Source organism: Ursus americanus, chromosome 24, assembly GCF_024610735.1.
Source record: "Ursus americanus isolate L20-20 chromosome 24, mUrsAme1.1.p, whole genome shotgun sequence".
In the NCBI taxonomy this organism is placed as follows: domain Eukaryota; kingdom Metazoa; phylum Chordata; class Mammalia; order Carnivora; family Ursidae; genus Ursus; species Ursus americanus.
Window position 1 is genome coordinate 37,417,185 of NC_142150.1, and position 23,935 is coordinate 37,441,119.

Here is a 23,935-nt window from a genome sequence, read left to right on the forward strand (position 1 = left end):
GGACCCAGGAACCAGGAACCACAGCAGATCCAAAGGGCCCGGTGACCCATGAAATCAAAAGCCGTCAGCTCATTCTTTCTCTCCCTCCCTCTTTCCCTTCTCTCATCTTTGATCCTCCTTGCCTGGCAAGTTTCTGTCCTCATTCCTCAGTCTTCCACCAGCGTTGAGGGACCTTGCTGCTGCCCGCCTCAGGGCTTTCTAGCCTTAAGGGATGCAGACCCTAGAAAGAAGCTTAGTACCAGGCAGGGCTCTGATTGGTCCACCTCAGGTCATGTGTCCAGCCCTGGACCAACCACTATGGCCCGGACTTTGGGCACTCTGACTGGCTCTACTTGGTCACATGGCCTCACCCGGGCTGTGGGCGTGATTGACAGCTTCTTACACAACCACCTGGCCGCGTGAGCTGAGAAGAAACAGTCCGCGAGAAGCGGCAGAGGTGTGTTCTAGACAAATGGGCCGATTCGTGACCCCGTTCCCAATAGGCACCACCTCCACATTCAGAGGGATGGTACAGGGTCGTAAAAACAGATCTATGCTTCTGACCGCAAAAGACCCGTTGGCAGTGGCCTTCAGCTCCAGAAGGTCTCTGAGTGAGGCCCTTCAAACTCGGACGGGTCCACTCTGGCCGCCCACAGCAAAGCAGGCAAAGGACCCCAGCCACCAACTCGCTGCCACCCACACCTACCGTGTCCTTTCCGGTCCTGCTTCCCAAGTCACAGGCCCATGTGGATGCCTGAGCCCTTCCCCCCCCCCCCGCCCCTCGGAGGCTCAGCAGGGCCCTTCCCTGGGCCTGTGAGACTGTCTTGGGGAGACTGACCCCACGTAAAAGGGACCCAGGGTGCACAAAGCCTCCCTGAGCTTCCTCCAGGCGCACAGCCATGACGCCGTTTGGTGTGAGCTGCCATGGTTTGGGAAGTTTGGGATGAAGGCGTCACTTGCTCTCCCCTGGAGACCCCAGGTGGAGGCCCAGGATGGGGGCAGCAGGAGTCATAAGGCGGAGGGAGGGAGTACGGAAGAAGGAGTACGAAGGTGGAAAACAACATCTTGTCCCAGTGCACCGTGCTGCCATTACTCCCGTGGGACAAACAGCAGTGACAGTGACGTTTCTTCCTCCTGCGACCTTTCATTGCCACATATTTGCTGAGCACCTACTATGTGCCAGGCCCTGTGGTGGGCCCCTGGGATAGAAGGCGAGAGGAAAGATAGAGACAAATGAGAACACCCACCCGTGGGGGCCGGGTGGGGAAGACAACAGAGGTGTTAGCAGGAGGCCAGAGGATGGACGGGCTTTCTCTTGGGGAGCCAGGGAAAGGTTGGGGGGGTTGGCGTTGACCTCAGTCTTGCCGCCCCAGCCTGAAACATAAGCCCAAGCCCTACAGTAAACATCCGTGTGAGATGCGCTGTGTGTCCACAGTTACCCCAGCCCCTTCGGGATGGCAGAGGGTTACGATCACGTGAGGGGAAGCCAAAGAGGACTAGATGCAGAGCTGATGGAGGGTGAGACCAGAATCGGGAATGTTTTCAAACCAAAAATAAAATTCAGAAACTTAACGAAGACTCAGTTATGTACAGTTTGTAAACTCATTCTCCAAGTGGGTCTTCATGGAACCGCAGGCAACTTCTCTCTTGGTCAGAAGCCACCCACAAGAGCAAGAATAATGGGTGCAGTGAATTGCCTATGCTCACTGTCTCCCCATGACCCCTGCGAGGCAGGAAATGTTGCCCTGATTGTACAGATGAGGGAGGTGTCCCAGCTCCTGGCTCCAGCTCCCAGTGACAGACACATAATAGGCTCTCAAGAAATACACGTTGACTAAATGAATAGATGAATTAGTTAGCGCTCCCACTAGCCCGTACTGCTGCATCCATGGCGGGAGACCTGTGTGGTATCAGCGTGGCTTACTGCCAAGATCACAACTCTAAAAGGTCGGGCTTTGTTCCCCTGAATGAGCCAAGCTCAAGGCTGGAGCTGGTGCCTTTTAATGAACCAAACTTTCCTTGAGGCTCTGTGTGTGTAGCCTGTGCCACCAACATGGGCATTAATTCTGATCTTCAAAGCAAAGATCCCCTGAACCACCCCCCCCCCAGTCCTCTACTTTGATCCTTTACCAGCTGCATCCCAAAGGGATTATTTAGCCTTTGGTGAGAGAACGTAGGGAAAAGGGAAAAAGATAGCCTTTGAACCCTTCTTATAAGAATGTAAATTGGTACCATCTTTTTAGAGATGATTTATGGTTAAAATAAGATGAGGAGTGGGAAGCTAAGCATTATTCTATGAAAGAGAAAGTCTTCCAACAGCGAGGAGACGCTGGGGTTGCGCCGGAACAAATAAATCCATTCCCATAGGAAAGCCACCCGGAATCAGACTGTGATGTGCTGACACCTAGTGGCCAAAGTAGATATTGCACACGCGCTCTTCCCAGTCCACGGGCGGACCTGCCCCTTGGTTCCTTCTACTTGAATGGCTATTTGGCAACATGAAACCATTGTCACATCCGCTCTCCCATCTTCAGACCTGCTAATCCCTGTTCAGACTTAGACAAATATATTCCAAATATATATATTTAGTTAAAACTTATTTATTAGCTATACATACTTCCCCAGGGAAGCTATACTAATAAAATTTGGCAAGTGGCGCGTGGAGACACGTGCAGCCGGAATCGTGGGTCACTCCCTCCCTCAGCCTTCAGGTGTGTACTCCAATGGCCCCTCCTGGGGAGGGGGGAGAACTTCACTGGCACCTGTCTCTACAATGTCAACCCTCGCCGGCACTCCCCATCCCCTTCCTTGCCTTCACTTCCCTCCACCGTCACCCTGTCACACGCATGGTCTGATAAATAAGATATTTATTTCTCCTGTGATTATCTGTCACCTTCCCTGGAGTGGAAATTCTCGAGGGAGCGATTTGGGTCTGTCTGTCTTGTTTCTCGATAGATCCCCAGTGCCTAAGTTAGGGCCTGCAATATGATATATTCTGGGGATGAATGTTACATGAAACCAATATTAAGAAAACTACATCATCGGTTCACACTGAGCACAACTCTGCAAAAGCAAGACGTGTGGACATTGCCCACTGTCATCCGTTTGCTCGGGCTGCTATGACAAATACCATGGACTGGGGGCTGGGGGACTTACACCACGGAAATTCATTTTCTCACAGTCCTGGAGGCTGGAAGTCTGAGGTGAAGGTATTGGCAGGGTTGCTTCTTCCGAGGCCTCTCTGCTTGGCTTGTAGGTGGCTGCCTTATTTGGTGTCTTCACATGGTCTTTCCTCTGTGTGTGTCTATGTCTTAATGTCCTCTTTTTTTTTTTTTTTTAGATTTGTTTATTTATTTGAGAAAGAGAACATGAGCGGGGCGAGGGGCAAAGGGGGAAAGAGAGAGGATCCCAAGCAGACTCCCCGCTGAGCAGAGCCCAACGCGGGGCTCGATCTCACAACCCTGAGATCATAATCTGAACCGAAACCAAGAGCTGGACGCTACACCAGCTGAGCCACCCAGGCGCCCGTAAACTCCTCTTTTCATAAGGACACTGGTCAGATTGGATGAGGGCCACCCATAGGACCTCATTTCATCTTAATCATTTCTTCAAGGACCCTGTCTCCAAATACAGTCACATTCAGAGATTCTGGGGGTTAGGACTTCAATGTATGAAAACACTGGGGAAGGGGAAAATCATTCAGCCCATTACACAGATAAACACAAAAACTGCCAGGATATGTCAAAAGAATACGGGAGTCCGCTGAAAGGGGTTCCAGGGGCCAAACCCAGGACAATCTAGGGCATGAAAAGTAAGAATAATAATACCGGATTCTAACTCACTGAATAAAACAAGAATCTATGAGTCCATCCTGTTCAATAAATACAAACAGATAAATAAATACATAGGGTGAAACGACAGCTAGTCCTCACCACCGGCTGCCAATTGAAAAATGTAAATGAAAATTATCACTCTGCAGCCAGCACTTTAATGATTGATTCCGGCATGAATCCTCAAGGGATGCTTCAACTTGGGTGAAGGTCTCGTGGGGAACAGCCTCTTTGCACAGTCTCAGAGCACCTCCCCACAGAACACCGTAGTGATCCCAGCGCGAGAACCGCGGTGGACGATCTGGGCAGCCGGGGCCACCTCACCCAAGTCACCAAAGTCAGCTGCACCCAGAATGGGACAGATCAACACTGCCGCCTCCTGTGACATTCCTGCAAAAAAACAAAACAAAACAAAACAAAACAAAAAACAAAACCAAAAAAAACCAACAAAACAAAAACGCATAACCTGAATCGAAAAAGTAAGAATACCTCAAACAAATCAAATCCAGGTACGTGCTGCAGAACCAGCCCGGCCTCTTCAAAACTGCCCACGTCAAGCGCAGCACAGGCAGGCTAAGGGGCCGTGCCAGACCGAAGGGGAGTGAAGAGACCAGGCAGCCAAAAAGAACGCATGACCCTGGATTGCATCCTGGGTCAGGAAAAAAAAAATCACCGAGAGGGACAATCTTAGGACAGCTGGTGAATCTGAATACATGCCGTGTGGAAGGTTGTGTATAGTATTGTGTCAATGTTAACCGTCCTCAGTGCGGTCACTGTGCTGTGGTTCTGCAAGCCGATGTCTTTGCTCTTTGGAGATACGCACTAAAGATTCAGGAGTAAAGGGTCCTGATGTCTGCAACTGGCTCAGATTATTCAACCGAAATAATACTCTGTGTGTGTGTGTGTGTGTGTGTGTGTGTGTGTGTGTGTGTGTGTAGACAGAGCAAAATGGCAAAATGTCACAAATGGGTGAACCCGGGTGAAATATACATGGGAGCTTATGGCACTAGCCTGGCAATTTTTCTGGAAATTTGAAATATTTTAAAATAAAAAGTTTCAAAATTAAAAAATGGTTTCTTGCTTGGTGCCAGGGGTGAGACAGTCCCAGGACGGCGGGGGAAGGGATGGTGTCTTACCTGAGCCAGCCCCGGACAGAGAGAACAGGTGGGGGTTCCACTGCCTTCCCACACAGGCACGCCTCCAGCTGAGAAGGGTGACCGGTGCTGCAGGCACACCAGCAGCGTGACTTTCAAGCCTCCCGCCAGAGCCCGAAGCCTCCTCTCCCTGGCCTAGTGATCACAAACTCCTTCCAGAGGCTCTGTCGAGGTGCTTAACCATTCACCCAACATCTACTCTGTGCCCGTTTCAAACACCTGTAAAAAGTTGATTCCCCTGGGAAGGGGAAAACACACTCTTATGCTACTCTCATTAAGACAGCTCAAATGCCTCCTCATCCATGACGACCTCCCAGATGTTCCCTGGCAGTGAGCTCTTTTTTCTAAATGACCTATGGCACCTTGTCTCCTTTCAGTATCCCGCTCTAGTTAACTATTACGATCATTTTCTGCTGGTTATTATAGTGACTTAAGTCTGGGTCTTATGCCTCCCACACAGACGTGAACCCAATGAAGGCAAAATTCGCAGCTAGTTTGTCTCTAACAGGCCTATTGCCCAGCACGTGGAATGAATGAATAAATGAATGAATAAATGGGGAGAGGGTCCAAAGGACTCATGGGGAATCCGGGTGCTCAGGAACCAGTCCAAGGCGGGTGACGCAAAGGAGTAAGAGGGTCTGGGAGGGTGGCAGAGGCTTCCGCGTGCAGTCGTGGCCTCCCCGCCCACCACAGGCCAAGGCCAGAAGCCCCGTGTGTCCTGCAGCAGGTCCCCGGCTGGATGCACCCACTGCTACAAGAACGGCTTTTTTCATCTGGAGCCTGAGGCCCAGGTCAAGGGTTTTAAATACCCTCCGGCCACTTTCCCAGCTCCCTCCACTGTAACCAAACATGATAAAGTCACAGGTCAGAAGCCAGGACCCAGGTCACCGCCAGAAAGAACACGGCCTTGATCAGATCAGATTGGATCAGAACAGACAGAGGACCAGGTCCAGAAGCGTGCTCACCAGGGAGTAATGTGGCATTAGGAGGATAAAAGAGCTGGTGCCCCGTGGGGCAGGACTCATTATCAGCGACCTTGACCTCTGTCCCCAACAGGAGTTCACACCAGGCCACCAGGCAGATCCAGCTCCTGGGGAGGCACCCTGAGGAGGAGCGGGGGGCTGTGAGGGGCAGAGGGGCTTTCTGAGAATCCCTTTGTCCTGCTGTGGGACTTGAGGCCAACTCCTTGGTTATGCCCCAGTTCCCGAGAATTTTCCATACCCTGGGTAATATCTCCATCCTCTGCCAGCCCACTCCCAGGTTCCAAACATTTCCTTGTCTGCTTCCAGTTAACCCTTGTTCTGCCCACTTCCAAATGCCTGTCCCCCCCGAGCCCTTCTCTTGCATTTTACCCGAAGCAGGGCAGGAAGGATCTGGACCATGCTTCTGCCTGGGGGATTCTGCACGCGCACACCCCTACCCCCAGGAACCACGGCCTCCTTTCTGCTTCCTGACTGTGCTCGGGAGCCCGGACCACCGTGCCCAGTGCCCTCACTGCTCAAGGGCCACCAAGTTGGGGCAGTCAGGGCCCCCATGCTCCCGGCCCCTGAAGGACAGCAGGCTCCTGCTGCCCTGGGCCAAGTCACTCACTCGTTCACGCGTTCATGCACTTAATCTATACGGAATGTCGTTTCTGCACCAACTGCCGGATGGCGTCCCAGCTTCTGCTTACATACCTCCCATGGGGCAGAGCTCACTACCTCTATGTTGCCTTATCCATGGTCAACGACTCCATCTGCTTGCGCAGAACTTCTCCCCCTGCCTGGGCCCTAGAGACGAACGTTGGGAGTTCTGAAATTGGGTGTGTGTCTGGGTGTGTGTCTTCCCAGGAAAGTGGTAGTAAATGCTTACACGTGTGGCCTCAGGCTCCAGACAGCCTGGGTTTGAACCCCAGCTCTGCCCCCTGCCAACTGTGAACCTGTGTAACCTTGAACCAGTCACTGAACCTCTCTGCCTCCTACCAATAAAACACGAGGAGGGGGGAGCCCTTCCGCATAGGGTTGTTGAAACGAGACTTCGTTGCGTCACACATTTCACCTTTACGCCTGTCGGTCATTATCATGCTCACAGGCATCCATGCCTTACTGTCACTGGCAATGATTTGCCACCTCGTCCCTGGGGTTGGCCTGGGGGTGGGGCTTTTGTCCCACCCGCCCCAGGGAGATGGACTGTGACGGGACGAGTGTCCTCTCTCCCATGAGCCATTTGGCAGCCCTCGGAGGTCTGGAAACCAAACAGAACCACTTAGAAATTCACTTTCCTTAGTGGATAAAGAGGATCCAGAGCCAGAATGAAGGGACTACCTGCTTTTTCATTTTTTTTTTTCAATTGTGAAGCATAACCAACACGTAAACAGGCTTCAGGCATAAATACACGATTTAACACATTATCATGAAACACTTAAGTGACCCCACGCAGGCCAAGAAATGGAACACGCCAGCCCCCAGAAGCCTCTCACATTCTCTCCATCCAAGAGAATTTGCCCCTCTGCTATCCCAAGAATCTCAGGCCCAGCAGGGCAGGCAGTCGGCAGCAGACCCTCTGAGCAGAGGAGTCAAGGATGCCAGCTCCTCCTTCCACTGCTCTGCACTCTAAGCAAGCTGCTGGACCTCTCTGAGCCTCAGTTTACCAGCTATAAATCTGTGAAATGGGGCCATATAGTCCTGGATCCCTTTCCCTGGGAGATCTCATGCGGGCATGTGGGTCCCCGGCCCCACACAGGTGAGTGCTCGACAACTGCAGACAATTACTTTTACTAACGTGAGTGGGGACAGCCGTCGGGGGGAGGTTTTCTAGGGGAGATTTCTAGGAGGACCCTCACCTCTGCTCCCCCCAAACTCCAAATCCACAAATGAGATAGACACCCAAGAGGTAAGGATGAGAAGAGCCTCTGTTTCACAGTTCTTCAAACTGTGTACCTTCGATTCCCAGGAGTTCCATAGAAATATCTTGTGGGGTTGGTGGGTCTCCATCCCCTCTGCTGCCCAGGCAACTCAGCTGTTCTCCTTTTCCTATAATGGCTTCACATGCATGGAAGATTTTATAAAGGTATTTTGTCCCTAGACAATTAAATTACTGATGTAAAACTCCTACAAGTTGTAATGAAAGACAAGCAACCTAATTGTTTTTTAAAAGAGCAAAAAACTTCAAAAATAAATGTATAAAACGGGTTTGCAAAACTATAAAAAAATAATAATAAATTAATAAATAAATGAGCCAAAGACTTAAGCAGACACAAACAGCCAATAAGCCCATGAAAAGGTACATAGTGTTACCGTTCAGGAAATGCAGATTAAAACCTCAAGAAGGAACCCCCTACCCCCACTAGAGTAGCTAACATTAAATGGCCAACATACCAAGTGTTGACCGGAACGTGGAGCAACTGGAACACCCGTCCGCTGTTGGCGGGAGCACAAAATGGTACAACCACTCGGAAAACTGTTTAGCAGCTTCGACTAGAGCTGAACCTACCCTATGATCCAGCAAGTCCACTCCTGGGTCCAACAGAAATGCATACATATATTCACCAAAAGCTGCGTACTGGAGTGTTCATTGCACCACTGTTCCTAAGAACCCCCACTCTGGAAGCTACCCAAAAGCCCATTGACCACAGAAGAGGTCCAGAAAATGTATATTTACACAATGGAATAACACACAGCAGTGAAAATCACCAGTTTTCAGCTGCCCACGACACTGCAGTGAATCTCACAGACGTAATTTGGAGCCAAGAAGCTAGACCCAGAGCGTGCATGTTAGATGGTGCCATTTCCCTAAAATACAGAAACAAGCCAAATGAGTCTTTGCTGTTCGACATTAGGGCGGTGATTACGCTTGGTTTGGGATGGGGGGGGTTGGATCTGGAAGGGGGTCTGAGGGGGCTCTGTGGGTCCTTGTAATGTTCTGTCCCTTGATCTGGGTAGTGGTTTTGTTCGATTTATGAAATTGCATCAAACTATTCCCTATGGCACACACCTTTCCGCGTGCACCTTACACGTTAAGAAAAGCTTTTAAAATGATGGCATACACTGACAAGATACCACCTGGAAAATACACAGACATTTCATTTTTCTTTTCTTTTCTTCTTTTCAGGTTTTATTTAATTATTTGCCAGAGAGAGAGAGAGAGAGCACAAGCTGGGGAGCGGCAGGCAGAGGAAGAGGGAGAAGCAGGCTCCCCACTGAGCAAGAAGCCCTATGAAGAACTCAAACCCAGGACCCTGGGATCATGACCTGAGACAAAGGCAGAAGCTTCACCGACTGAGCCACCCAGGCGCCCCTCATTTTTCTTTTAAAAGCAGGCTGCAAAACAGTGTGTATTGGACTATCTGGCCCCGTTTTTGTAAGAAATAAATATATTCATTTGCAACATTAATGGTGGATCGTTCTGGGTGGGGTTGAGTCACTTTAGAAGTTTTATTTGCCTGTAAGTAATCTACAAGAAGCATGTATTATTTGTAGACCTGGGCCCAAAAAATGTTATTATAAATTTAATTTTAAAACCTGTGCCCATCCCTAAAGCAACTCCACAGGTCTGGGACTGGGGAGTGGAAGTGTGTGGTGGGTGTTGTCAGAAGATTGTGTGCCTGGGGCGAGGCCTTGATTGAAAGCCCCTAGGGGACCAGCCGGCCCAATGCCTATCACACCAGCTCGATAACACTTATCGTGCTTAAACGCTCCACTTCAGTCTTGCCAGGATTGGGTTCTTTAGATCTCATTCCATTGATTGATTTGATATGTTCGCGGAAAATTTCTGAACACCTGTGCCCTTGGCAGGGGGTGCCCTGCCTTGGGGATGCTGTTCCTGGGGCCCCTCAAAGCCAAGTGCCAGGCAGGGCTAATGGCAAAGTACACAGTGTTGTCTAATCTTTCTGCCAGGCCAGTCTGGCACGATGAGATTACCTGGCGTCCCACTCCTGGCAGCCAGGGAGCGGCTCTGGCTGACGATCAGACCTGCTCATGGAGGACACGTGGTCCTGGAGTCGGGGGTCCACTTTCCCTCCCAGGAGTTCCTGTGGGGACTGGGCAGAGTGGCTTCCTTGAGTGTCCCCAGGAGGGAGGCTGTGTCCGTCATGGAATGTCCACCTGACGCTCTAACCTATGGGCAGGAGCCAGGTGGGTGGGCGTAGGCACAGAGCCTGGGCCAGGGCAACGGTCTCCCAAGACCAGAGCCTTCTGTGACACGGGTTCTAGTCCCTAAATAGTGTCACTATTTAGTTATATGGACCTATGTTGACCACTGAAACCTCCCGGACTGTGTCAGTAGGGATAATGCAGGGATGATAACAATTTTTAAAAGCTCATGTATCTCAAAGCACCGAGAAAGTTTAGAGAGCCACGGAAACACAAGTTGTATGGTATGGATGGAGACTCGCATGCCAACTCCCTCCTTGTCATATCGTTCACGTTGCCTGGACAGGAAACTGCCTTGCTGAGCTCTGGAATGGCCCCGAATGGGGATGAGCAGAGGCAGCTACATCGATCTTTGTGAAATTTTCGAGGGGGTTTCTATTGTACTAGTTTCTACTGCTGGTGACAAATTAACACAAATTTAGCAACTTGAAACAACTCACATTTATTATCTCACGGCTTCTGTGGGTCAGGCATCCAGGCTCAGTCTAACTGGTCCTTGTTTCAGTGTCTCTCACAAAGCTGTGGTCGGGGTATCAGCCAGGGATGTGGTCTCATCTGGGGTTTGACTGGAGAAGGGTCTGCGTTCCAGCTCCTGCGGTTGTTGGCAGGATTCAGCTCCTTGTGGGTTGTCAGACTGGGGGCCTCAGTTCATTGCTGGCTATTGGCTGGAGACCACCCTCTGTTCTTCGCTGTTTGGGGCTCTCCATGGGGCAGCTTGTCTCATCAGAGTGAGCGAGGGACAACATCTAGACAAGGAGTCCACTGGCAAGACAGAAGTGATGATCCCATGTAATGTCATCACAAACGTGACATCTCAACTGCTGTGTCACATCCTATGGGTTAGAAGCAAGTCATGGGTCCTGCACACAGTCAAGGAGGTGGGGTGAGTTCAAGGGCATGGACACCAGAAGCCAAGGATGCTTGAGGTCATCATAGACTCTGCCATAAGCTGAGAATTGGTGCCACCAAGCATTTCAGCCTCCCTCAGGGTGTTAAAATCTCTAATATGGGAAGACTCGATTATCTTCCCATTAGAGTGATCCAAAGACCTACCCAGTTGGGAAGGAAAGAGCCACCCACCATCCACCCTCTCTTGACTTGACCGCAAACGCCTTGAAGTCTTGGTGTATCTCCACTTTGCTCTTGGATGTACCCCCAGCCCCTGGAACATGCCTACCCAGCATGTAACAGGTGCATGATAAAAAGGTACTGAACAAATGTGTAAATGGCTCCTTCAGGTTCCTGCCTGAGGAGCCTTCCTTCTGCTTCCCAGACATATCTCTCCTCTGTCCGAAGTTCGCAGACAAGCTGTGCCTCCAAATAGACGCCCATCTTCAGACTCGAAACCCTGCAACCCTCCAGGGGAGCCCGGACACTATGGGTGCCCCCTAGAAGGACCCCCGCCACCCCACACTCACCCCCAGCATGAGGTGAAGGAGCCCACCAGCCAGTAGCCCCCAGGAGGGCTGTGGTCCCCCCTCGGGCGCTCAGGGCTTCACCATGGCAGGCCAGCTTCATCACTACTGCCATTCGATGTGGAGGAGAAAAGCAGACTGTGACATTTTACTCGTGGTTCCAAAGGACCGAAACGGAAGCCGGGATGATGCGTGCATCATTCTTTTCTTTTGCATCTCCTTTGACAGTATTACAACATCTTATTGGAAATGAATCCTGTGTGTCCCCTCCCTCCAGGCAGAACCTCGTGCCCAATTTCCCTTCACCCCCTCCCTCCTGTGGCTGTCACTGGCCAAACGCGTCATCTGTCCTAAAGTCAGGTGCACTGCGTCCACTGCCCTAGAGTGAAACATACATTTCCGAGTGCACGATCTAGAGAGAGAGTATTTCCATCTCCCCAGAGTCATGTTCTTCCCCTGGCCTCTCACCTGTGTTCTGTTCCCACTAGTTTGCCTTTCCCAGAATGTCATATACACCGAATCTTACACAGGTGGCCTTTGGAGTCTGGCCACCTTCACTCTGAATAATGCATGTGCGACTCATTCAGCAGCTGGTTTGTCTCTGTCGTGGAGCGCGGCTCTGTCAGGTGACGACACCACCACTGGCGTATCCAGGGAACAGCTGAAGGACTTCCAAGTTGTCTCCAGTTGTTGACAATTAGGAAAAAAAGCTGTTCTAAACATCTGTGTACAGGTCGTGGTGTGGACATATGGTTTTCATTTCTTTTCCCTAAATACCCAGGAGGGGGGTGGCGGGGTCAAATGGTAAGTGCATGTTTCCTTTATACGAAACTGCTAAGCCGTTCTCCAAAGGGGTGGACCTCTCGCGTGCCAACCTGCAGCGGCGGCCCGGCAGGCCCACCAGCACTTGGGGTTCGACAGTTGTTTCCATGGTAGCCACTGTAAGTGTGTGGCTGGTTAGGGGCGCCTGGGTGGCGCAGTTAGGCATCCGACTCTTGGTTTTGGCTCAGGTCGTGATCTCACGGTCGTGGGATCGAGCCCCAAGTCGGGCTTCGCACTCAGCGTGGAATGCACTTGAGAGTCTCTCTCCCTCCCCCTCTGCTCCCCCCGCTCGTGCTCTCGCCCTCTCTCAAATAAATAAATAAATCTTTAAAAAGAAAAAAAGTGTGCAGCTGGCTAGCTCTCCATATTTAATCCTCACAACGATCCCATGACATTGGTGGGACTATTATCCCCATTTGACAGATGAGGAAACTGAGTCTCAGAGAGACTGGATCACTAGCCCTGGGTCCTATAGACATTCCAAGCAGGGCTGGGATTCTAACCCAGACCCTGGATCCAGAACTCTTCAGAAGATTCCTCCATGGCCTGCAGTAAACTCCGCTCAGGGGACTGAGGCAGAAGGCACAGGGAGCCACAGAGAGAGGCCTGGAGTCAAGCTCCCCCAGGCAAGTGGCGCAACTTCTCTGCACCTCGGTCTCCTCATCCATCACATGGGGATCATAATATTACTTACCATAGTGAGCTAAGAGTAAGAGGTCAGTAAATCTAAGCTCCCCTGTCTCCTCTAACTGCCAAGGGAGAGAAGCACACGGACGATGCCGCTCCAGGTAAATGAGCAGAACGGCTAATTAGGGAATCATGACCCCACTCGGAGCCACGTTCGCAGCCTGCTCTTAACTAAGCCCAGCGTGCCTGGGGTTACTCAAAACAGGGTGCTGAACACTCCCGGGCACCTTATAATCCATGGAGGGAAATGAACGATGAATAAAACACGTATGATGATCTTCGTGGTTCATTGCCCACACCTCAGTCCTGAGGGCTCCCTGACTCCCTGCTCCCCACCCACGTTTCCCTTCATTTCCAAGTTGAGAAGCAAGCACAGAAGACTGGTCCTTCTTTTTCTTTCTTTCTTTTTTTTTTCAATTATGATGAATGGTTTCAGATACACATAGCAGACTACATAAAGTATAAAAAAATAATGATGAGCAGCCAGGTACCCGCCCCCAGCATAAGACCCCAGTTACCTTTGATTTGAAGCCCTGACGAGCAGACCCTACACACCCCCACACACTCCCTCCCGCCCCGTGGCAGCTTTGAGCCACGGTTTTGTCTGGTGCTCTCAGAATTTCGGCAAGCATCCGTAGGACCGTCAGCTCCACCGTATAAGGGCCGAGATCAGCCCACAGGTCAGAGTGAGAAAGGCTGGAGGGGGAAGAAGAGAGGAGAGGAAGCAGGTACCAAAATATACGAAGCTGGAAAATACGGTGCAAGGATCCACATTTGGGGTACAAAGAGGTCTTAAGGGGTAAGTCTGAAATGCAAATGTGCTATGTACTAACCACCCCTAGTCCCAACCTTGGTTCACACTCTCCACCCCTCCACACTCACCCAGAGACACTGGGCGAAATTTGGAGCTTTCATAGAATCTGTGTCTCCTGATGCTGGAAAAACCAGCGGTGGCCCAGGGAATCTGATTTCAAAACAAGTCCCACAGATATGGCTCGCTACTGACTGGCGACCTCCCACCTGCATATCTCCATCCCCCACAATTTCTGAATCCGTTTTCATTCCTCTTTGTCCACTGAATAAATCCCACAAAGTAGAGAACCCTGTGGGTTAGTAAGCATCCTCTTCTAAGAAGAAGATCCTCTTTTTTTTGTTTAAGAGGATCCCCTTTGAAGTCATTCACATGCTAGTATGAATTTGCCCAGATAGCTTTGCTCCGCTGTAGCTGATCTGGCCATGTTTTAAGCATGGAGCAGCTGGGAGAGTCAGACTCTGGTGGGATCTTCAAGGTGGAGGCTTCCAGCAACCTGAGAGGGTAAGAGAGGAGCAGTAGGGAGAGAAGGGGTGCAGAATGAGAAAGGCACAGATTCCAATGACTAACCCAGCCCGGTGCAAGTTTGCTTCCTCCAGCAAAGGAAGGCAGTATTCTCCCACTTGCTCCCCTCCTTCCTCTTCCTCTGTGCTGCACGTACCACTTTCCCAAGAGTCAGCCCAACTGCCATGACAAACCTGTAGGCTAGTTCGACACCCAACCATCCCATAGGAGGACACTTCTATGTGAAAATGTGTCCTGAGTCCCGAACCATCGACCTAGGAATGTGCTTTGGGGATAGCAACTACAGGGACACGATCCATCGCTGGGTGGGGAACTGTTCTCGCAGGGGCATCCCACAGGGGCAGATCGGGGGTACAATGAGCCCCCTTGACATCTGTTCAATGTTAAGCACACTTTGACCAATTTTGTCAAAACATGCAGCTTGTCGGGTTCTAACGAATTCCATTATTTAAGACATCAGCCCCCGCTCCGTAGCGTGCCCCCTGCAGCTCCATCCCTACGGCAGGGTACGGTCGCAATGGAAATCTACTTGATTGGAAACTTCCCAGGACAGAGCTGAGGGGCGGGGACAACCTTATCAGGAACTGTTCTGTTTGGGGTTACGAGAATGGGTGATATTTGGAGGCTGATAAGACCGATCCCCAAGCCCTTGGACTGTATATAAGGAGCAGCTCTTGCTTGCTGCTGGACACTTCTCAGCCTTCCACCCTTCTCTGGAGACCGGACCGAGAAGAACCATGAAGTGGCTTCTGCTGATCAGCTTGGTGGCGCTCTCCGAGTGCTTTATCATCAAGTGAGTCTGGGGACACGCAGGCCCAGGACCAGCTTCCCAGGGCCGATTCTTTCTGCTGCCTGTCACATTCCTTCCTTTCCCCTCACATTTTTCTTCCTTCTTCCCTCGTCCAACTCCGCTCTGCTCCGCTGCCTCCGGCCTCCCTTCTCGTCTCCCTCTGCCCTTTAGGGGAGCCGGCGCTGCCCACGTGGGGCTCGAGTCCTGCTGGGGCTGGGTTCCCAGCTCCAGGAACCGGGCCGGGTGACTCTGGGCAACCACTCAACCTCTTTGGCTCAGTGTGCCAAAAAGAGAAGCGTCTCCCCGCTTGGTTACCCCCTCCTTCTTCCCCTCTTGGACCAGCTTCCTTTTCCTTCTGAGGCTTCCACGGCACCCCACGAGCAGACTCCTTGCCTCCGTACTCTGCCTCCTCCAAACCACCTGTTTGCAAATGCTGTGCCACAGGGTTCCCCTGGTCAAGAAGAAGTCCCTGAGAAAGAACCTGAAGGAGCATGGGCTCCTAAAGGACTTCCTGAAAAAGCACAGCCCCAACCCAGCCAGCAAGTACTTCCCCCAGGAGGCCGCCGTGATGGCCACGCAGCCCCTGGAGAACTACATGGACGTGAGTGCCCGGGGAAGGCCCTGGAGGAGAGAAGGGCTCCCGGGGGTCTTGGAGGATGGGCCAGGGCCCCCAGGCAGGAACCCAGGGGGCTGCTCCCAGGCTCTCAGAGGCACAGGGGGTACAGGAAAACTCACCATCAGAGCCGTCGCTCTCCTTTGTTCTTTTGTTCATTCATCCAGTGTCTTTGCACACAGAGGGCCCCCCTTCTGTGCCAGGCACCGTGCTGGGCCCAGGGGCAGCAGCCACGAGCAAAACCAGGCCCGGCCCCAGCCCTCATGCAGCTCACGGTCTAGGAGAGAGAGACAGACAGAAATCAGGGAGATTCACAAACCAGGAAAAGGACAACCAGGCCGAGGGCTGCACAGTAAAGGTCTCATGCTTGGAGGGTGCGGCCAGGGCAAGCAGCGAAGAAAAAGCCGGGGTTTCCAGGGGACGGGAGAGCGTCCCAGGGGGGTGATGGCTCATGCCAGACCCCGTGACGGTGGCAGACAGAGTGCATCTGAGGACAGGAGGCCCGTGCTCATGGAGAGCAGAGAGCGAGGGAGAGAGGCACAGCGAGGCCTGAGGGGTCGGTGAGTGGAGCCAAATCAGAGCCTCAGGAGGGTCTGCGGCCTAACTGCCACGGAGCTGTCTTAACCAGGAGGGCTGACATGACCCGATTGGGGCTTTAGGAAGCTCACTGCGGCTCTCCCATTTGGGACCCCATGACAACACCCTGCCCTTCCGTAGATATTGTGTCCCTACTGTGAATGGCCCTGGGCCAAGGGTAGGAGACCAGGTTGCCCGTCCCTAAGGGCTTAGCCTGTGAAATCTGCCAGCCCTGGTGCCGAGCTCGGCTCTCATACTTGCGAGCCACGTGACCTTGGGCAAGTCATTTACATTCCAAGTAAGCCTCAGCTTCCTCGTCTGTAAAACGGAACCACTAATATCTACCATCAGGGTGTTGTTGCAAGTAACGGAGGCAATGGTGCTTTTCGGAGTGCCTAGCACGGGGCCTGGCCCCTGGTAAGAGCTCGGTAAAGCCAGCCCACCTGTTCACTCAACAAATATTTATGAAGTGCCTACTACGTGCCGGAGGCTCTGTGCAAGGAGCTAAGGAAACAGTGGTGAAGAAGTTAAGTTCCTGGAGCTTATATTCTAGAGGGAAAGACAAATAAGAGAGACAAATAAATATGTAAGATAATTTCAGGGAAGGACAAGGGTCACAAAGAAAAAAATCAAGTAAGGGGAAGAAGAAAAATGGGGGAGGGGCAAATGTAGATAAAGGGAGGGATGCTTGGCGGCGACGTTTGACTGGCACTCCAAATGAGTGATGAGTCAGAGCCAGCCAAGGAAAGATCTAGAATAAACATTTCCCTAGCACAAGAAATAGCAAGTACAAAGGCCCTGGGAGGGGAATGAGCTTGTCATCATTGAAGAATTGCCAGACCAGGGGGGCTGGAACAGAGCTGGCGAAGGAGAAAGTGTTGCCACTGAGAAGAACAGTCCTGACTCTGTCCTTTCGTGTCCTTTGTTGAACCTGCTATCACACCGAGGTTTAGGAATCAGACCTCTCCAGGGGTTCCCATCGTTAGGTGACGCGTTTCTCTCTTCATCGACAATTTACTGAGAAAGCATTTCAGCATATACTCTGAGAGCTGCTGTCAGGTTTCACCCCTTTCCGAGACCGTGCATTCCCTAGGACGACGAGACGAAGACACACAAGACAAGAGCTGAAGAGGGGACAGCAGATTATTATTGGGTGTTCATGGTGCTTAGAAGAGAATAGTCAGAGGGTAACAGGGGAGCAATCAGGGAAGACTTCCAGGTGGGGGGGAGACCCGCTGGGCCTTGAAGGATGGATGTATTGGACAGGGAGAGAAGGGCCAGGAGAACAGTGAAGGGAAAGGCGGGAGGTGGGCTGAGGGGCCCCCTCAGACACGGTCCCCGGGGAGGCCGGGCCGGGGAGTCCCAGGGAATGGTGCGCTCAGTGAACCGTGCCCCCCCACCGCGTCCTGACAGATGGAGTACTTCGGCACCATCGGCATCGGCACCCCCCCTCAGGAGTTCACCGTCATCTTCGACACCGGCTCCTCCAACCTGTGGGTGCCCTCTGTCTACTGCTCCAGTCCCGCCTGCTGTGAGTGCTGGGCCCCGCCTGCCCGGGCTCCCCGGCACCAAGCCACCTGGGAGCCCAGAACCCCCAGGGCTTCAAAGAGGTCCATTTCAAGCCTGGAGGAGGCACTCGGGGATTCAGTCTGCAAGCATTTACTGAACACCTACTATGTGCCAAGCACTGGGCTTAGGTGCCCAGGGATAATGGGGTGAATCACGCACGGTCCATGCTCTCAGCAGAGAGAAGTGTGAAGGTGCTTAGCACCATGGACGGCCATGAGCTTGCTCTGCTCAGGGGAGCAATCAGGGATGACTTCCAGGAGAAGGGAGACCAGGGGGTCCTTGGGAGGACTCTGGAGTCCACTAGGGACCTCCCATCGGGGACATGGTCCCAACTGGCCCTACTAGACAGAAGTGGAAACTGGGAATGCTTAGGCTCTAAAGTTTGGGGAAAAGATTACTTTTCTCCTCCAAAGCACCCCCCCCCCCCGAACCAAGGCATCCACACTAGGAAGACACTCCCAGCCCATGACTCTCACTCGGCTCTTTGAGTTTGACGTTGTTCCTTCTTGCCCTGGCAGCCAACCACAACCGCTTCAACCCTCAGCAGTCCTCCACCTACGAGGGCACCAGCCAGACAGTCTCCATCGCCTATGGCACTGGCAGCATGACAGGCATCCTGGGCTATGACACTGTCCAGGTAAGCACTTGCTGGCTGGCCACCTCATCCCGCCCAGCCCTGGAGCCATCTTCCCAGGACCCAGGGAACCGCAGTGCACCCCCTAGAGAGAGCTTATTCCAGCAATGCGGGTCTCAGTGACCACAAAAGTAACCTGAGAGGGGACGCAGGAGGGGAAAGTGGCAAAGATGACACAGACATCTCTAGGTGGGGCAGTAGTGGGTAAGGGGATGGGGTGCCAGGAACCATAAGCCAACCTCAGCACCCCCAAGTTGAATGTTAGGTAGGGGACAAGGAGCAGAAGGCAAAAAGGTTCAGCTCTCTTTCAGCACCTCCTCCCCCTTTTCACACCCCCACCTGCAGCCCCCCTGAGTCAGAAGGCCACAAGCTCCACCCCCGCCCCCACAGGGAGCAGCAGGGGTCAAGGGCTCTGACTTGCCTGGGGTCTGCCTTGTATCCAGTCATCGGAAACACACACACACACACACACACACACACACACACACTGTGACCATCTGCTCTGCAGCAAATTCTCACTCTGCGTCGCAGACCGTGGCCATCTGGAGATCAGTGGCAATGGTTACTTCCAGCAGAATTAACAAGCATTGCGGGGCCAGTCCTTCCCCCTTCCTTCCAGCCTGCCGCCCTGGAAGCCGAGTCCTCCTCGAAATGAGGCAGGGATGCTCCGGCCCAGGGCTGGCACCCCACAGTGCTCGGTCAACACGTGCTGATGGAGAACGTCTTGGTTTCCCCCAATTCAGGTTGGAGGCATCTCAGACACCAACCAGATCTTCGGCCTGAGCGAGACTGAGCCCGGCTCCTTCCTGTACTACGCTCCCTTCGATGGCATCCTGGGTCTGGCCTACCCCCAGATTTCATCTTCCGGGGCTACTCCTGTCTTTGACAACATGTGGAACCAGGGGCTGGTTTCCCAGGACCTCTTCTCTGTCTACCTAAGCAGGTAAGTTGGGCCGGGAGGTCACGGCCACCTGGCCCAGCAGGGGGCTGTCCAGGGCTGGGTGGGATGGACAGGGTCTTGGCAAGCAAGGATTTGAAAGGGCAAGGTCTAAGTCTCAAGAGGTAAATCTTGGAGACAATGGTGCCCAGTCCCTCCTTGACGAACCGCCTTCCTTCGTCTTGTTTCACCAGTGTGACTTTTGTCGCCTTGACTTACACAATCAAATGTCGTTAGCCATTTGCTCCCCAGCACCAGTCCCCTTGCTGCTGGCCCTCAGGAGTGGATTAAGTGAATCCACTTAAAATGGGGGCCAAAATTCCGCAGCAAAAAAATGAAAATAGGGCTTTATGTCTTGAACAAGGGAACGTTTAACTGATGAAAGCAAGTTTCTTCTGTTAGTTAACAAAACCTAGGTTCCGTATGTGACTCTGAGTTAATTGGAAGAATGAATAAAGAACAAGCCAAGGGCTGGTTTGGTTGAGTAAATGTTTATGCAAGAACATCAGAAGGTGTCATCAATTCTCTCGAGACAGTCAGCTTTCCTCTGCCACATCCTTCTCTCTCCAAGTGATTTGTCGTGCTCGGTATTTTTCTTGAGTTGCTGACTGTTCTGCTGTAATCTCAGTGGGTCGCATTGCACGGTTCGATGTTTGCAGGGAGATGGGGTGGGGTTAGGGGAGTAGGGATCGTTTTATCCGTGGCCAGTTTTTCCATGGCTAATTTCCTACCATCGCCCACCTTTGCTTCCCTATCTGACCCCAAACTGCAGAGATTTAGAAAGTGAAGCTCCCAGTAACAAGGACTCCTGTAATTTACAGTGGGAGGAGCCATTCATCCGTTTCTCCTCTTGGCCACTTAATATTCTAGTCAGCTCGCACACGTAACCTGTCTTTACGGCTTTACGGCTTTTCTTTACGGCTTTTCGGTATTTCTCTTATTTCTCCAGCCGATCAGGGTTTTTCTCCATCACAGCACTCGGGACGTTTTAGACCAGAGAATTATTTGCCGTTGGGGGCTGTCCTGTGCATTGCGGGACGGTTAGCGGCTTCCCTGGCCTGTCCACTAGCTTTCAGTAGCACCCCCTCACCCCTTCCGAATCACAACAATCAAAAAATATCCCAGACGTTGGCAAATTGGAAACCGCCCGTGGCTGAGAGCCGGGGAACTACATGATCAGGTCCTTACGAGCGGCCACTGCCATGCATTCGCTTCTCTTGAGCTCCTCGCAGCAATGAGAGTGAACATAGGGTAGAAACCACACGCCTTGGAACCAGAAGGACCTGGGCACTCCCTGGCCGTGTGACCTTGGGCGAGTTTCCTCGTGTCTTTGAGCCTCACTGTACAGTGGAAATAAAAATAGTGACCTGTCTGTCATCCACTTGCCCAATCAAGGGTAGCTCTTAGGACGCGCATAGTCGATGTTCAGGCGAATGAATGAATGAATGATTGAATGAATGAATGCCTGTCTCTCCCCCCATTTCCCACAGCGATGACCAGAGTGGCAGTGTGGTGATGTTTGGTGGCATTGATTCTTCTTACTACACTGGAAGCCTGAACTGGGTGCCTGTTTCTGTCGAGGGTTACTGGCAGATCACCGTGGACAGGTGAGAGCTCTGTGGATGGCCAACATCCTGCCGTGGGCCCCCATATAGACTCCTAGGTAACTAAGCTTTCTGGAATCCCCCTGGAACAGCCAGCACAGGGAAATGTACCCCAGGGGGAGAACATGGAAGTTGGCCAAGCCAGAGAGACCCCAAGAAAGGAGGAGAGCCACTTTCCTTCTGGTCAAACAGGCAGGACAATTTACCAGCTTACGTGTCCACGCATCCCAGCACTTAGGGGACCTTGAACTAGCACACGTCCCTCCCACCCTAGAGCGAAGGGGCTGCCTTGTTTCAGGTCCTTCCTTTCCACTCTCCCCTTCGGGGCCCACCCCTGCCCCAAGCAGCCTTGTTCCCCAGCTGTTTGCCGCTCAGCTGGCCTGCCAGGGTGACCAGTTGCCCAGGTTCGCCCAGGAATGAGCAGTTTCCAGGGATGCTGGACTCGCAGTGCTAAAACCAGGACGGTCCTAAACAAACTGGCACGTACTGGTCACCTTGCGTCTGCCCCAGGCCTGCTAAAACTTCATCACGTCTTCCGCCTCCTGCCCGTGCTCCGTATCTCCATCACTCCCTGCCTGTGATGTCCTCCTCCAGCTCTGCTCCTCCTTAGCAACCTTGGGTGTCTGCCTGCCTGAGAAGCCTTCCCTGGCACCCCACCCTCCCCCTGGATTACGCTTCTGTTCCCTGGCCATGTGTCCTGCTCCCCCTGCTCTTGCTCGATCATAACCTATCTTTCCAGCCAGACCAGGCTCTCCCTGCAGACGGGAGCCATGCGGCTGTCTGGGTTTGCATCTCCCGTGCCTAGCGCAGAGCCCACACTCAATCGATATTTGTGGAATGCATGAATGAATGAGAGAAGCTGGAATTTTATGTATTGGCCAATGGATGGGAGGGGGACCATATGTGGCCACCTGGTTCCTCCTGGGGGAGATACACCCACTGGGGACTCAGGAGACCCTTACTTGTGTCTCGTCCTTAGCGTCACCATGAACGGACAGGCCATCGCTTGTAGTCAGGGCTGCCAGGCCATTGTCGACACAGGCACCTCTCTGCTGGCTGGCCCAACCACCTCCATTGCCAACATCCAGAGCTACATCGGGGCCAGCGAGGACTCGAATGGCGAGGTGAGTCCAGCCCTGATTGCCCTGTTCTAGACCCAAGTGGTGGGTCTGCCATGCAGGAGAAACGGAAGTCTCCTAACCCTCACTCTTTCCAGATGGCGATCAGCTGCTCAGCTATCAACGACCTGCCCGACATCATCTTCACCATCAACGGCATCCAGTACCCTCTGCCTCCCAGTGCCTATATCCTGCAGGTAAGCGGGCTCTGGGCCAGTCGTCTACAGGTGCCTGCCGCAAATGTGGTCACCACCACCGCACCCCCACCCCCCGGCCTTTGCACAAGGCCAAGTGCTCTTCCACAGGCTGAAGCCGACATCTGCTCTGGACAGCCTCCAGAGAAAAAGAAGACTTTTAAAATCAATGCATGAATGAAAATGTGGATGCAGCGCCCCCCCCCAAGGGGAAAAGTGAGGCGAAGGCCGGTGGCAGGAAAAGAGGACTTCCGGTTGGACACCTGAGTCCAAGCCCTGAGTCTCCATGACTAGCTCATTGTTTCTGAGCCAGTTGCAGCCTCTCCCGGCTCTCAGTGTCCTGGTCTAGAAACTAGAGACGTCAGCATTCCCCACCCCTAGACTGTGGGTAGGGTAATCGAGTGGGATCAACCACATCGAAGCTACAAAGAGTTGAGCAAACGGAAACCGTACCTTCCGTAGGGTCAGGGCTTGTGATGCTCTTACTGTCTCACCAAGTAACAAATCCTTACTTGGTAGAGTCTGACCACAGGCCAACGGTTCACCGACTATCACAATGCCAGGTGGAAATCCAGATCTGCTCCGGGGGTTGATGTCACTGAGCAAGAAGTAATGACAGACGGCCAGGACGCTCCCCCCAGGGATGCTGATGAATAGGAGGGGGCGTGGCCTAAGCAGGGAGGGGGTGGTTCCAAAGCTCCCCAGCTCCCCAGGCAGTCAAGGTGGTGGCCTGGGGCCCTAGTAACTGAAAAGGGCTAATGGCTGATCTGCTTTGCCACCCGATGGGGTCAGAACGAGAAAAGGCTGTGTCACCAGGGCTTCCAAAATCCTTCACGGCGGCTGACTTCTCCCTAAACCTCTTAGCTCGGATGCTGATGTCAGGGTTTGTGCATCCGCCAGAAACCCTGGATCATGTCTAGTAATCCCTGGAAACCGACAGCAGAGCGAACAGCTTATACAGGCAGACCCCCGGCCAAGAAGAGTCAAGTCCCCGGGCACGAGCCAGGAAATTCCTCCCTTGCACGTGCCGCGCAGTGGCCCGGGGACCTTGATGCTTCGTCCCCGGCGCCCTGTCACCGCTGGGTCTGTGCCCCGTCTCCAGCTTTCTTCTCCTTTCCTCCAGAACCAGGAGAGCTGTGTCAGCGGCTTCCAGGGCATGAACCTCCCCACCGCCTCCGGAGATCTCTGGATCCTGGGTGATGTCTTCATCCGCCAATACTTCGCGGTCTTCGACAGGGCCAACAACCAGGTCGGCCTGGCCCCCGTGGCCTGAGCCGGCATCTCTCCCGCCGCGTCCCAGGAAGACCTAGCCTTAGTCGCCCGCTCTAGATGTCTATAATTCTCCTGGTTGTTCTTCCTATGGGACTGTGGAGGTGGAAGCTTGGTCCCCTCCCCTGTCATACCAATAATGTAGAATAAAAACCTTCCCTCCTGAAAAAATGTGCTGTGTGTTTCTCCCTACACCACCAGGGTCGGAACACCGGGGCAGGGGGACAAGATGACCACGTCCACTTGGACGACACCAAACAGTGACAGGGGTACACACCC

General features: G+C 52.7%; 1 protein-coding gene across 1 annotated transcript; it reads left to right on the top strand.

Moving 5' to 3' along the window:
- The first annotated feature begins 14,976 nt into the window (after positions 1 to 14,976).
- Positions 14,977 to 23,827, top strand: LOC123785363 (pepsin A). Its single transcript, XM_045787108.2, has 9 exons — positions 14,977 to 15,145; positions 15,587 to 15,743; positions 17,745 to 17,862; positions 18,419 to 18,537; positions 19,278 to 19,477; positions 20,962 to 21,078; positions 22,055 to 22,199; positions 22,292 to 22,390; positions 23,511 to 23,827. Exons 1-9 carry the CDS (start codon positions 15,090 to 15,092, stop codon positions 23,658 to 23,660), a joined length of 1,161 nt encoding a protein of 386 aa, XP_045643064.1. The 5' UTR covers positions 14,977 to 15,089; the 3' UTR covers positions 23,661 to 23,827.
- Positions 23,828 to 23,935: the final 108 nt, after the last annotated feature.

Bases quoted from the DNA above. Each gene is read 5' to 3' on its own strand.
- LOC123785363 (XM_045787108.2), top strand. From the start codon at position 15,090: ATGAAGTGGCTTCTGCTGATCAGCTTGGTGGCGCTCTCCGAGTGCTTT. The intron at 17,863-18,418 runs GTGAGTGCTGGG...TTGCCCTGGCAG, and splicing joins CTGCTCCAGTCCCGCCTGCT to CCAACCACAACCGCTTCAAC. The intron at 22,200-22,291 runs GTGAGTCCAGCC...CACTCTTTCCAG, and splicing joins GCGAGGACTCGAATGGCGAG to ATGGCGATCAGCTGCTCAGC.